Consider the following 15,537-nt stretch of genomic DNA (forward strand, 5'->3'; position numbering starts at 1 on the left):
GTAAGATATTGGTGTAGTCGTTCCGGCCTGCGATGTCATGTCGTTTAAGAGTGTGGGTGTGTGTCCGTTGCCAGCGTGAGTTTAGAATATTTAGCTATTTGTTGCTTACTGGGGCAATGGGCGCATCTTGTCCCGCACCATGCTGCAGTGTTTTTGGTGTCTTCTTTGCCTCTTTGCAATTATTGAGCCTATCTTTACACTGTTCTGGGGGGTAATATAAGTTGCCACTTATGAAGCCAGAAAGGTTCAATCTTTACCAGTGGCCCAACAATTTCTCTCTTCGCTCCATGTCCCAAGATCACATCGTCTTAAATTCTGGGTGGTGGCTGTCACCAGTAGATGCCATAAGCCTGTCAGTTTTGCACTCACCTTCTATTTTTACAAAAGGGGGAGGCGGGAGACTACCTGGCAAATCAGCACACAGTTCACCCATATGGATTGTGGTAAATGCACTGCAGCACTTTAGTTGAAAGTATTGTTTTCAACATTGTTGGTGCTGTCAGTGCTGTGTATCTCTAAACACGTTTTGCAGGATATTTGTCCTTCTTCAGTAGAGAGTAGCAACTTGAATTTGTGAATGCTGGCAAAGCTGCTCACAGTCTTCTCAAATTTCTGTACCCCTCCCAGAGCACGGGTGCATCCCTGAGCCTGTCAGCTCAACTAAGAGCCAGTCACAAATGGGGGAGGAAGCATACTGCCTGGCCTCCCAGCACACAATTTGCCGAGATGCATTGTGGTAAAAGCAGTGCATAACTACACTCACTTTAGTTGAATGTCTTTAGTTTTTACCATTGTTGGTGCAGCCAGTGCTTCTATTTATAAACCGCTTCATCTGACCGCCTTACCGAACTGCCTCGTAACGCACTGGCCTTGAGTGTTCTGTGTCCACCGTTCCACAGGCAATCTGCCAGTCATTCCACCTCCATTTATGAGGTCTGTGCAGTTAGTGCTTATGTGAGTTGTTTTTATGGCGCTACTCCAATCTTTCATCATGATGGAGGGGGAATGCTGTTACAGGGTTCCACTAGGTCAGGATGGCCCTATATGGTCTTCCCTCTGGTTGTGCTGTTTGCTCCTGGGTCCTCGCCTCTACAGATTTATCCTGTGTTTGTGGCAAACAGGTGGGAGGATTCCTCCAGCAAGCCCCCTATACCCAACTGCAATGTAATGACAGGTCCACAGCCTGGGATCGAGGAAGTTTAGGTTTTAGTCCGGTCATTTCTGTACCTGCAGCCAGGATACTGTGAAGTCATGTCTGGATTCAAGTCAGTAACTCTCTCTTTTTCACCCTGTGACACAAATCTTGTATTTGCATCTTCTTGTGTCATTTGATCAGGCGGTACTTGGTACCCGGAACTGTGTAAGCGATGCAGCAGAAGACGTCTCCAGGGGTTTACATCAAATCAGCACAGGTCCTACAATTGCTTCCTCTTTTATCAGCCTTTGTCCTCAATTCCACCACTAGCCCTGACTCAAATATTAATTGTCAGGTTCATTTGTAATTTTTTCAGTATTTCTCAAGCAATGCAGTTTCATCATGAAACAAGGCAGGTTTGTTTTTTGAAAATGAATGGTTAAGTGTGTAAACAATAAATTGCAATTGTTAAAATTGGCAGGTATTGTTATAGCAGTTTTTGTCATATCCACTTTCTCATGTTGCTTGGTGTTCGCAGGTGTGAGTGCCGGCTTGTCCTTGCTGTCCCTCTCCTGGGCCCTGGTGTCCTACAGCCGCTTCATGTGCCTCCTAAAGCCGGGGCACCTCTACATGCCGTGGGCCGCCCTGCTGTGCCAGATGCTCTGGCGGATGGGGATGCTTGGCACCCGCGTCATGGCCCTAGCTGTGTTTGCCAGGGTGCACCATTTCTGGACTTTTGCAGTCGCAGGTATGACCACTGATTGTGTGCTTTTTGTCTTAATAAAACTGGTGGTATTTCAAGTACCTACAGATGCCCGAGAAACTTAATTAAGAAACATATTAAATAGTAGAAACCGGTTTAGAAAACTGAGAAACTGGAAATCCTTTTTTTTAATGTAGGTTTATATTATGAAATTGAAATGAAAAAGAAACTTATATTGCGCTCTAAACTCGAAGGTATCAAGGCGCTGATTACATTTTCACTCAGACTAAGTGATGTCCATGCTACCATAGTTAATTTATGCACTATTGGTTGGGTTTATTTTGCTGATTGCAGCTCTATTAAAAACACATTGGTAAAGTTGAGTCATCAAATGTTAAGACGGATTTTTGCAGGAATGATGGGAGGTGTTCGGCTGGCAGCGACTGGCAATCACTGCACATGTTAAAATGCCACCCGTTAGGAATGTGGTAAATACTCTTTGGAGAAACCATCTACTCTGCCAGGTTGCCAACAGTGGTGCAGTCACCACACATGCTATACCTCTAGTGGTGTAGGCACTACCCCAGGCTTCTCCATTCAGGAATCAATGCTCTCCTTGAAAATGGTAGCTTTACCACCCAAAAAAGAGTCAGTTCCGAGATGATCCGAAAAAGGTTTCATCTTTAATAACCAGCTGCCGAGGGGTAAAGTCTGGGTTGTGAATAGTAGCTGTGACGCTTTCCGCTGTGAAGTAAAGTGGTATATGTGTTCTACAGAGCTGCTATTTAATTAGCAAAATGTTTCCAACTTAATGGGGATTCTGGTTTTCAAAAGTGGGCCTGGTTCTTTTTTTATGCTGAAAAATTATATTAATATACGATTAAGATCTTGGAGTATAATCATTATGTACAAGTTGATCCATATTCCGATTATGTTATGAAATGTTCATTTTTTGTATATCACTTTTTAACCACCCTGAGTTCGCTCTCTGATGTCCCTTTATGGTAGTACTGTAATTCCCATGTCCAGGGCTTGTGCCTCAAGGTTTGCTATACCTTTCTGTTGAAAGTAAAGGGCTGTGGTAATATATGGGGCACAGTAAGGATTTCAGTGTGTGCGATGAAGCATATGTCAAGTGGAATGGGGTTAAAGCAGGGTTTGTTGGCAGATTGTCAAAAGTAATGGACACATATACATATTTTCCAATATCCCCTGGCGCACATTCAACAATCAGTCTTCAACATCTACACACAGTTAAGTAACACTGCGTTGCATGAAATGTTCAGAGCAAAAAAGTGTGTGTGTGTGTCCGTGCGTGTGTGTGTGTTTTCACACTTTTAGTAGGCGTTCCTGTCGGATGGCATTATGCTTTTAGTAGGCGTTACTGTCGGATGGCGTTATTTATTTCGGGTTTTGTTGCACTCTACTTGCTGCCTGTCTCCGCAGAGGATTGTCCACCAGGTGGATGTTGCAGTCATGAAGGTTTAAATCTTGGTCTATGAGCTATTGTTCAATTACCACGAGTACGGCTGAATGAGTGTGGTAGTGTGCTGCCTCATTGGTTGGGTCCCCCAAAAGAGGAACAATTCTGGCCTTACCACTGGTGGAATCTGTAATTAAGTGAATGCGATGCCTCTGTTCCTCATCTGCAAAAACTTGGACTAACCTAGATGTTTTGTCCAGGTTGGGAATGGTTTGAATGACTCACTTAGGGTTATTATTTCGAAGTGCCCATTCATTGTTTATATTAAAATTACTAAATCAAGTATTTAATTAGATAATTTGTTTTTAAACGATACAGTGGATAATATTCTTAACCGCTTATCGTTGAGTACGATTGTAGAAGCCACCCTAGTATAGTGACCGATCATGTAATCTCATATCATTAGTAGTGTCAACGTAAACATTTTACATCCTGCTGGAAAACACATTTTCCCTGAATTTACTAATTCCTTTTGAACTGAAGTCAGCTCACACATCATACAAACACACTCCCATTTTAATACGGGTATTATAAACGACTTAATGTGTTAGGCATGACAACTTTCCCCACTTCATATATATCTGCAGAAAAACTAAAGTTAACAGCCTCCTAGATTCTCAATAAAACAAGGCTCAATTGAAATAAAATAGTCAATCTTTCACTCTCTATTGTCCTAGATAGGATATGCCACTGCTCGCTCATAACTTCTAATAATTAGAAAAATACTATTGACTTATTCCACAGCAAAGCAATGTCCCTTTGAACATTATGCTGAATGAGTTCCTTATTTGTTGAAGTTTCACAATGGATTCCCATGTGTAGATACTCAACTAAATTAACCGTATCTCTCAGTTTTTAATGTATACCAAGCACTTTTGTTTATATTGTAGACCCAACTGTCAAGGTAATGCCTAAAATGTACTTTAACTGAAAAGCTATGATGTCATTGTTTTTTTTTTGCCAGTCGCTGCTAAAGTACTTGAAGGTAAATATTAGCAGTTCCGAGAGGACCTGTGTTGGCAGGTCAGGTTGGACTGTTTCTTTGGAGCAGGGCCATGGCTGATTTGCTTATGGTTGAGTCTGATCTGAAGGTGGCATGATGGGCATAAAAACGATGGCCTGGGATGTGGCCCGAGTCCTTATCAGTGACTGAGAATAATTCAAGTATTCAGGCCACCTCTTTTTGTATTTTTCAGTGTGACACTCAAAGTGCGACAGGTATGCCCAGATCGGGGTCCTGTGATCACTGTGCCACTCGAAGCAAGCTGCACCTGACTTAAGAGACCCAACTAGACTGAAACCGGTCTTAGGTTGCTTGTATTCCAGTTTAGAGACCTGACTTGCTACTTACATGTCCTTACAGTGAAGTATCAACAAAAACGATTTTCCCTGTGACTAAGCTGGTGGATACCACAGGGAATAATTGGGCTACATTGCTGCATTTATTAAATGCTAAATTCGGATTGGTAGCTGCTAGAAAAATACTTCTCACACTCTTTTGAATTGTAACATAAAGTCCTCTTTAATGGTGAGGTCGTATTTGAAATTCTCATGTTAAAAATGCCACTTTTAGAATGTTGGCATTTTTGTGCCCAAAGTTTCTGGGAGTTTCCAGCTACCGTGGCTGGTAATGGCTTTCCACACTGGGAAATGCATATAGGAGCCAGACAATGCACAAAGGGACCTGGGTGTAAAGGGAGTGGGTCTTTCTGACAGAATGTTTGGGAAGGACTTGAGCCCTGCCCTGATTACACTTCAAAGGGACTTTCCCCAGCACACACAAAGAGGAATGACAACAGCTTTTTGTGTCACTAGCCTTGTCGGAGCCAAACCCAGGAAAGGGGAATGGTTAGACAAAGGAAAATCCCCCACCCAACAAGCTGTAAGTGGCATCACAGAACATGAAGAAGAGCTGGACATGGACTGCAACATCAGAAACACCAGGGACAGTTTGAAGGACAAGACTCTTGATGCCCTAATGGACGAAGGACTCTGTCTATAGCTGACCCCAGGACTAGTGGGTCTCTCCAAAGACCAGTGCTGCTGACCCTCTGAAACCCCCGGAGAACGAGATAGGGAAGACTTGTACTCCACTACCCCCAGGTGCCCTGCAAGATGACCAGAAGGCCATGGGGTCTGTGGAGAAGACAACAGAGGAGAAGGCTTGCGCAGGTAGCCAGCAAAATCAGCTCCCAGCAGAGTGCAACCCAGGGGACCTACTGAGAATGCTCCTGGTGGCTAGAGCTCTCCACTGGGAGTAAAATGAGCCCAGGATTGTCAAAATTGGCATAACACGCTTGAGTTACGGCCTTGTAAATATCTCATCAGTAAGACCTTTCGCTGAAATGGAGCACGTGGGCCACGGCCACTCTTCTAAGTAATTATCCCCCGGGTAGGCCAGTGCCCGGGGGTCAGCCCAAAATGTATCTAACTATTTCTTCCAGAGAGGGGACCCATCCCCCGGGCCAGCATCAATTAAAGGGGGCCTGGGACCCCAACACCGGGCCCAAAGACAAATCACGGGTCCTGCTACCCAGAAGAAAGGAAGCTGCCAACCACTGTGGGATCACAAAGAAAGTGCTCCCATGCAGCATGAGCAAGAAAATGGATGTTGCCGGCTCCCGCTCAGCAATGCAGTTGTGCGCGGTTGGCTAGACGGGGTCGTTAAGGCCTCGGGGCTCCCCCCCCCCCCCAACTCAAAATTTGCCTTGGGGGTGTCCCGAGTGGGACTAGGCACCCCCATTTCAATGAAAAAATAAATAAAAGGCACATGGCTCTCTCGATCGCAATGGGAGAACTTCTAATCAAATATTTACTGCTCTTGAGGGAGTTCCTCATAAAGCTCTGTTGGTTTTAATTTGCATACATGGCTCTTGCTAGTGGTGGCTTCAGTTGGACAGAGGCACCACCAACAGCCCTAAGGGTGTGTTTGGGGGCTGTCAGTTTGCAGCAGTCTCTCTCTGGCTACCTTTCAAAATTAACCCTATGTCTCCCAATTCAAAGGATGCATGACCTGGTTAGACTTTTTCTTTGTTTTTGGTAAGTGGCCTAAAAAGTGCATAAGAAGACCCAGATACATGTTATGTTGATTTTAAATGCTTTCTTAAGAGTGTATTGTTGACAGTGATTTTTCACAAACATTGCAAATGCATTTTTGACAACAAGCATGATTATTAATTTGATGACATGATTATTGGTCTTTTAATGATGAACACTTGACAAAGCTGGCTTTATATTATTGATGTAGTAATCTTTGACAAAGCCAATAGGCTTGTCTTATAAATTGTTGTGATGACCCTTTAAAAAAGCCAGTAGGCCTGCGTTATTTAGAGTCTCCCACGTTTTCTGTAGCGAGAGCTGCTTCTGATCAGTGAAAATCATTGTGAGCTACTAAAAGCAAAACAACTCACACAATGTTACCAGACACCCCCATGCCCAGCTTCATTGACTTTAAGGCTAATATCCATAGAGCCAGATGCTATGGTTTGAAAAAGAATAGTTTGACTATGGGCACTATGACAAGGCTGCCTTGTGTGTCAGTGAGAGTGTGGTCTTTGGGGATGTATGAACATATGAGCATATAAATGGCATATTTGTGTATGAGGGAATGAGAGTCTGAGTCATATGTACTTGTGGAAATTAAAAGTGTAGAAAGAACTTCTGCAAAAATATTTAAAATACAGAACATTTTTCTGCACTTTAAATTTCTCCCATTTAAAAAACAACTGTATATTTCAGTTCTAAATATGGCACATTGTCTACTGGCCATTAGAAGCAAGAGGCCTGCTGTTTGTAAATACGACACTTTGAAATGGTCAAAAAATAAAATGAAGCATTAACTTAATCATTAAGGTAACTTTTCATTTTAATGTTCTCCCATTTAAAAGCATTCAGAAACATCATTTTGTTCTCACGCTCCAATATTGAGTTTACAAGGACTTTTATTCAAGAGTTCAATATCTCAGTGCTTCAGTTCTTCACATCTGTGCCTTCCCTCCAGCCTGGGTCATAAATCTGACTGCACACTGCTCATTAGAAAGCCCTGCTATCTGCAGCCTGATGATAATACTGTAAAATAAACACAGCCTTTCTTTAACTTAACAGGAAAATGTGACCCTGTGCTTATTTAGAAATTAACTTAAGACTGTGAGCTACTCTGAAGGTGTCTGGGTGCTACTGGTATCTCACGATGGCCTTGTTTGAGACACCAAAGTGGTACCCCCTATATAATGATGTTTTATCTGGTATAGGTGGTGGGGAGGTACTGTGATATTTGGTGTCAAATGTGATTTAAGTATGACATCAAAGGTATTTCTATGTGCCTGATGAGTATATTTGAAATTAATTGTGCAGTATTTAGTTGTGTGTGTAATAAGTGTGCTTTTCCTTTTTCAAAGAAAAACACTGTTTGGACAATCATTTATTGAGTGTTAATATTGCATGCCAGTGAATGGTGATTACTAACTGAGACCTCCTCCATTAAGTAGGCCTTGGACTGCTCTGAATTGCTACCCACAGAGTCATCAATTGTGTGGGGCCGATTCACAGAACTAACTTAAGTTAGGATTTTGTCTTAAGTTTGTCCTAAGACAAACTTAAGACAGTCTTAAGACAGACTTAAGACAGTCTTAAGACAGACTTAAGACAGACTTAAGACAGACTTAAGACAGTCTTAAGACAGACTTAAGACAAACTTAAGACAAAATCCTAACTTAAGTCTGTCTTAAGACTGTCTTAAGTCTGTCTTAAGTTTGTCTTAAGACAAACTTAAGACAAAATCCTAACTTCTGTGAATACCAAAAGTAGTAAGTTTAGGATTTTGTCTTAAGTTAGTTCTGTGAATCGGGCCCTGTGTCTTTTGCTTTCTCGCCCTAAGTGCGCTGGGTATGCCTAGACGTAGGTCCCGGGCTCACTATGCCACTGGATTCAAGCTGTCCTGGCTGAAGAGGGGTGAAACCCCGAAACTGGTCATAGGATGCTTGTTTCCGGTCCAGGGAGGACCTGGCTTGGCAGTTTGGGTGGGACTGTTCCCATGAGGCACAGGGTCAAGACTGATTTGCATATGGCCAGGTCTAAACTGGGGTGGCATGGTGAGCAAAAGAATGATGGATTTAACCCAGATCTCTTGACTGGGGGTGAATGTTTTGATTTGTTCTGCATTCCATCCATCAATTGTGTGTCTTTTACCCACAGAGTCAAGCACTACAATGGGATGCTTGTTTCCCAGTAAGGGAAAGTTGTGGACCTGTTACGTGTGCAGGCATCACACCCTTAACTATTAATAACCCAATTTATAGCACTGGTACATTAGGCAAAAACCCATAGTTCGTGTAAGTTTATTTTAATTAAACCACAGAAAATGTTTTTAATCCACTGCTTCTTGAACGAAACATGTTATATCAGCATTAATGAATACCACACAGGATTCCTATTTACGTATTTGGACAATTGTCTCATGGCAATACATTGTAGAATAGTCATTAATGTATCTTTAGTAGTCCGGAGTCTTGCTTTATACATCTTGGCTATCATTGTGAACATTGGAGACAAGATCTAAAAGCTGTAATGGTGTAACCATAGACATCTGGAACCCCCGCTTCCCCCCAAAGAATGTGAGTACTGGTAAAAATCAGTAAAATTGGGTAGGCCAAAGTGTAGGTACTGCATATCAATCTTTGCACTGTTTTTGCACTTACAATTACATTAATTTAATGTTTTATGCCAATGACAAAGGACTTTGATTGGACAGGTAGCCACCACTCCATACATTGTGGACCAAGAGCGAGAGAATATGGATTTTTATTCTCTGTCCCATCCGATTAAAAAAACAAAGTTACTCCACTCATCGTCTTTCCCAGTGATGTGGAGATATGTTTTCTTTCAAATGCTTTTTATTAGGTTTTTTCAGACAAACAAACCCATACATATATATCCAGCCTTCAACGACTGCAGTCGCATATAAATTGGTATGTAAACAGATCATGGACATCAACAGGTATCGCCCCGTGACCTATAATGACAACATTTTCATCCGTTACAATGGGTGTTCAAACCAAAAATACTAACAAAACACCCTCTCACAACACCACATCATGGGTGAAACACCTTAGCTTTTTATTAGGTTTTTTTAAACAAACAAACCCATACATATATATCCGTCCATCAACAACCGCAGTTGCATATAAATTGGTATGCAAACAGATCATGGACATCGACAGGTATTGCTCCGTGACCTATAATGACAACATTTTCATCAGTTAAAATGGGTTTTCAAACCAAAAATACTAACAAAACACCCTCTTATAACACCACATCATGGGTGAAACACCTTAGTCAGTGTTCCACATCTGCCCACGCCTACCCCCGGCCCAACTCCTCCTCCACCCCAGAAAATGCAGTCATACAATGAAGGTTCTGATCTATGCCTCGAGCGTCACCCGGGGCACGCCTCTAAGTCCTGCAGTGAGTAACCCATTTCTCCCAGATTTTTTTTATACTTCTGGGGGCAACGTGGCGCTATATAAATAGGGTGTTCCAAACTCAAGCAGTGGTCCAAACCTGACTTCCACAGCTCCAGTGTAGGAGCACTGGCTTCTTTTAAGGATGCATGATGTCCCGTTTGGGCATTACCAGGCCCAGCCACAGCAGTACCCGCACTTACCTTTTTCCAACTATGTCGTCTGATATATGAAGCAAGGCGCACCTTGGGGTCTGTGGCAATGCCAGCTCCAGAACTCCCATACCCCTCCCCAACAGTCAAAAACACCTATCCAAAATGTCACCTCTGTCCTCCCGGTAGCACAGACTGCGGATGCAATCATCCCCCTCTTCCAGAGCCGCTCCCTTGTATAGTACACTCTATGTAGGTGCCACAGCCGAATGAGGTGGTACTGGCAAGCAATGGCCGCCTCTCTGGCAGAGGCCAGCGCATCCTTCCAGTCCATGGGACCCAGGTCGCGGGCCCATACGTATCTGGAGCATTATTGACTAAGGACCGGTATACGGCAGAGATCTTGTGATCTGTAATGTGTGTCAGCAGTATTTTACCTTCTGGAGGATTGAACTCTGGAATCTCCTCCAGACGGGCTAAGTATGGTGTGAGGGCATGGCAGAGATGAAGAGATTTATTGAATTGAGTCTTGTGGAGTTGGAACTCCTCCTGCAGGTTGGCAACAGTTTTTTATTAATTCCCCTTGAGCACATCTTCCAGTCGGGAGATACCGATAATGGCCTAGTGTTGAAACCCCTGTAATCCCACCACCTGGTGCAGGCCCATGCCACCCCAAAGAGGGGGTGGGCGGGGTCTTCCGGGTGATTTGTCCACTCAATCCCATGGTCGCCTCAGCCTCCCTCTTGGTTGCAAGGACTACCTTCATAGCTGGAGGGAGCCCCCAGGGGATTGCACCCCCATATAGCAAGCAGGTGGAGTGGTGTCTGCTCCTGTGATGTGGAGATATTTGAATAGTTGTGGTGAAATGTCCTTAAGAAGCAGTTCCTATCAGATTATTACCATGTTAAGGTGCTCTTGAAACATGAATGTTTTACTCAGTATGACTTGCTATTAAATGCTATTGGACATAAAGTTGTGCAATATGAAGTGTGCCTAACTTTATTTTTTATTTCTTTCAAAATAGTTGTCTCTTGTGCCTGGTAAGCTTTGTTAACTTTAGGCATTCATACAGTGGATATGTCTTTTGCTTGATTTATTGTATCCTGAAATCCAGTAGTTAATATACAAACAAAACATTTTTTATGTAATTTGTCACTGGTGCACCTGAAATGCCAGATCATTGCAACCCACGCACGTGCTGAAAAAGATGATCTAGAATGATGTTTGATTAAACCATGCTTCCTTAAATTCACAATTCTCAGTGCATGTCACGTTCTTCCGATTGTCTTCCTCCTAACTGGTTATTCAATTCGCTGCTTAGCTTGCATTTTGCCTCTCCTCTCATACATGGTTTCCAGTCCCGCAGATCCGTGTGTGCGTGTGCTGCTTTTCACGTGCCCCTTTCTCCCATTCTTTCTGGCAGGTCTTCACTGGTTGGTGATGTCCTTCTGGCTCGCATCTCAGCAGACGGATATTATTCATAAGGCCTGTTACTGGAAGATTTTCAATATCCTCGTGGGCGCAGTGTATATTTTCTGTTACATAAACCTCCGCGACGGCGCATCCAGATGCAGAGTCCTCATGTTTTACTCCGTAAGTCCGCATTGGTGTTTTCTCTATATGGATACCATGTATGTTGTTTTGAGACACTTGTGATTTTCATTTTCAAACATTGGCTTATTTATTGCACTCTATACATCATCTGGCACAAGGGCTCCTTCGAGTATCGTAAGTAGTAAGTTGCTTAATAATTCAGAGATAAACAAACTTGGCCCGTATGACCTATAAAGTGTCATGCAGTCTTTTGACTGCATAACACTTTATAGGTCATACGGGCCAAGTGTGTTTTCTAAAAAAAATGTTCAGTGGTAATCTTTTTATCACATTGATACAGACAAAGTACAATGTAACAGCATATTTATGTTCTAATTTTAAAAATACTTTTTGTGTTGAAGACCATTAGATCTATTCATATCTTACGAAAGTTGCTGCAGATATGAAAGCTGAAATTACACAATGATGGTGTAAGTCAAATGTGCAGGAAATAGTGTAATTCATTTGAGCCGCATATAAAATAAATGGCTGTCAAAATTCTTGCAAGTGTGCATGTGAAGTGTTCCTCAGTTTAGGTCTATCCTTCCAGCTGTAATAATCCGGTAGAAGTTACGATAGTCCAAAGTTATAGCGCCGTCATCGTTTGAAACTCATTTTATGACGTAAAAGGTATAACCAATATTTTGAATGAAGCAGCCCTACAGAATGAGAAAGAAGTCATGAGTGGAAGTATCCAAGGGACTTGGGAACTATAGAAGTCACGTCCACTTGTGAAGAAGACTAACTTTGGAACAAAGGTGTGACACAATTAATGTGGAGCACATGCTAATATGATGGATGATATGGTGGCGGGGACCACCACAGAGAGCGACCATAATGCCTTAGAGCTTTCCCTGGTATAATCTTGGGATAAGTGTACGAATTCAACCAGTCCCGTTGGTTGGTATGTCCTTCCAATGACAACAGACGAATCAATTGGGCTCGGATATCTCTTAATGAGACATACTCGAAGTAATCAAATCAAACGTTCTTGACAGCATCACTAAGATATCTAGCTGCAAACACGGGATGCTGGGCAAAGTCACGAGATGCCATAGCCACCTTTTTAGTCTGTTGGCCTCCCGCTTTAGAGAACTGTCACGTTCTAAGAATACCACTAGGAAGACTAGGTCACAGTTTGCCTGGTACAACAAGGAGTGCAGCAGCCTTAGACACCAACTAGTAGTTTCTATTAGGGCAAATAACTTGATCGAGTTGAGAGAAGTAGGAAATGCCTATAAGGCAGCTCGGCCCAGAGCAAAGAGGGAATGTGAGGAGAACCGATTTGTTGTTGATTCAGGGACGCCTGTAATAGACACGATTCAAAACAATTTTAGCTATTAGTCACTAAGGGGACTCCACCATGCCCTTGTCTCCGACTAACAACATCTCCATCGCAGCCTGGCAAGATCATTTATCTACATTATACTCCGAGCTCCATAATCCCGATGGTATAGCCTATACTCTTGACCATCGGCATCTATATTCTGCTGATTTCTTTACAGGAGCTGAAATCAGGTCCAGTATAAATTCCATCAGAAGGGCCAGGGCAGCGGGACCTGATGGCTTTCTGGTACATGTTTTCCTTAACGACGTTGAGAACTGGACTACCTATATTCTAGATCTTGCAAATGTTATTGCAGCGGGCGCCCCTATTCCACCTTCTTGGAAGGGAGCTGAGGTAATCCAAATCTAGAAGAAAAAGTCGATCCTCGCCTACAAACTACAGGCCTATCAGTTTGATAGACTGTGTTCAGAAGGTGTTTGCTCGCGCTCTTCTCATGAAAATACCGGCCTGGTGTAGTGACTTTAACATTCTGTCCCCCTTCCAGGCTGGAATCAGGCAAAATATCAGTACTACTGATCAGGCATTTTGCTTCCTTTTATTGGTATGGAAAACTGTGGTCATAGGTCAGGGAAGCCTTTATGTTGCTTTTATCGATTTACGGTCTGCCTTTGACCTGGTCCCAAAGCATGAGCTTTGGTCAGTCTTAAACGAGATGTGACTTCCATCTGACATCTTATCACTAGTCATCTGTCTCCATGAGACCAATTATGTAAGAGTCCGTTGGGGCAGCCAAGGACAGTCAACAGACCCGAGTCAAGTCAACAAAAGGGTTGGGCAGGGCTGAGTACTCGCCCCCACACTCTTTTCGCTCTTCATCAATGGAGTCGTTCAATACCTCTCTAAAATTCTTGCAGACGCTCCTACCTTTGGGGGTGTTCTTATGTAGTAATACTTTTATTTGCCGACGATACGCTGTCGGTGTCCAAAACCCCGAGTGGTCTACAGATGCTCCTTGCTCGCTTTGAGGCCTTTTGTACTATACGTGGGCTGGAGATTAACACTTCGAAAGCTACCTTGTTAATGATCAATCCCCAAAAAATCTTTAATGGGAAGCTCACACTGGAGTGGGGGTTGCCCTGGGGAGAGTGAATACCTTTGAGTACTTGGGGATCACCCTCTCCGATGATCATTCATGGAACCCCCATATAGTAAAGCGAACCTTGCAACACCGACAGATCACAGAGGCTCTGATAAAGGAGTATAGGACCTCCTCTAGCAGACCTATTGCTCTGCTTCACATTTATGATGGTGCTGAACTGTGGGGGTATGAAACCTTGAATGGTCTCCCGATCACTGAGAACAAATTCTTGAGAGCCTTGGTCTCACTCCCACAAAGCACCCCTCTGCATTCTCTTAGGCTGGATATGGGCAGAACCTCTTATCACTGAGAAGGCCAAGCTCCGCCTCCTTCTGTTTTGGTTGCGTCTTAGGAGTACTCCTTAGTTGCTCCCGTATGGCGCTGCTCTATCTGAGGTAATTGCCCTCGACCGCTTTAAGAAAATTGGCTGGTTTAACAAATTGAAAAGCCTGCTTACCTCAATAGGGCTTAAGGGACTATGGGATGTTAGGGACCCTGCACTACTTCCCAGTAAGGTCCTAATTACAAAACAATACTGGGACTGGGTGGCCCAGTCTTCTTTAAGTTATCAATAATGGGGCTGTCTTACATCGGATTTTCTTTAGTTCAAAATGACAAGAAAATATGAGCTATATTAGAGGCCATTACAGTTCCGTTGGAGAGAAAGCTCTACATGCAATTTAGATTCTGCTCCATTCCGGTGAATTCCCTTACAGCCTCCTGGCGAATGTCTCCCAGGATGTCCCTTAGCTGCCTAGTCAATAGCCCACATACTATTCGCTTGTCCACTTTGTAGAGCCCCAATGTTGAGATGGTTAGCCCCTCTCTGTAAGAGCCTCGGTACTCATTGTCATAGAGTAGAACTGCACATTTTAAAATCTGATACCAGCCTGCTGATAGTATGCGCCGCTGCCAAATTCTTAGGCAAGTTGTGGGCTATCCGAAGATCCTTTCTGAAAATTGCTGAGTATCTTAGGCAGATATTTACTGAGCTTATTGATTTTAACTTTTTCATCCCTTAGTTTTAACCTTGCACAGCTTATTTATGTAATAGAACTTTTGATGTGAAACTGTAAGCACCTTAATTTCACTATACTGTATGCATTTGCACTTTTTATGGTCTGTGGACCGGGAGAACTACGACGGGTCTAACACAATTTCTACTTGGATATTTCCCTCATAGTGCTCTTATAAAATGTTGGACAACAGACATATGCTACCTTAAGAGGCGCTAATGAGAACCAGGCAGACACGGTTTAACCAGGATATCCTCCAGGTGCTCGGTCCTCTTAGTATTTATACATCGAAATTTTAACTGCAATATTGGTATTCATATGCATTTTATCTATTTGTCCATCTGTCTTTTTTATTAAGCTATGCCGTTATCCATCCACAGTTCACTTTTGTAGCTTCATACACTGTATGTTGGTGCAAAACTGTGAATGTGGAAAACATTTATGCCATCCCAGCCGAAATAAAGTATGATGATGATGAATATATGAGGCAGATGGAGCATCTGGGTAAGATAAATAATAGTGGATTAATAAAAATCTATAGACAGATAAATTCCAGTTATGTTTTTGGTAA

General features: G+C 42.9%; 1 protein-coding gene across 1 annotated transcript in view; it reads left to right on the plus strand.

Moving 5' to 3' along the window:
* Positions 1 to 15,537, plus strand: part of XKR5 (XK related 5) — a 217,016-nt gene that overhangs the window by 171,634 nt on the left and 29,845 nt on the right. The window contains exons 4-5 of the mRNA XM_085610441.1: positions 1,674 to 1,883; positions 11,355 to 11,524. Of these exons, the coding sequence (XP_085466567.1) occupies positions 1,674 to 1,883; positions 11,355 to 11,524 (380 nt within the window). The remainder of the gene's footprint in view (positions 1 to 1,673; positions 1,884 to 11,354; positions 11,525 to 15,537) is intronic.

Source organism: Triturus cristatus, chromosome 6 (genome assembly GCF_964204655.1).
Source record: "Triturus cristatus chromosome 6, aTriCri1.1, whole genome shotgun sequence".
Taxonomy (NCBI): Eukaryota; Metazoa; Chordata; class Amphibia; order Caudata; family Salamandridae; genus Triturus; species Triturus cristatus.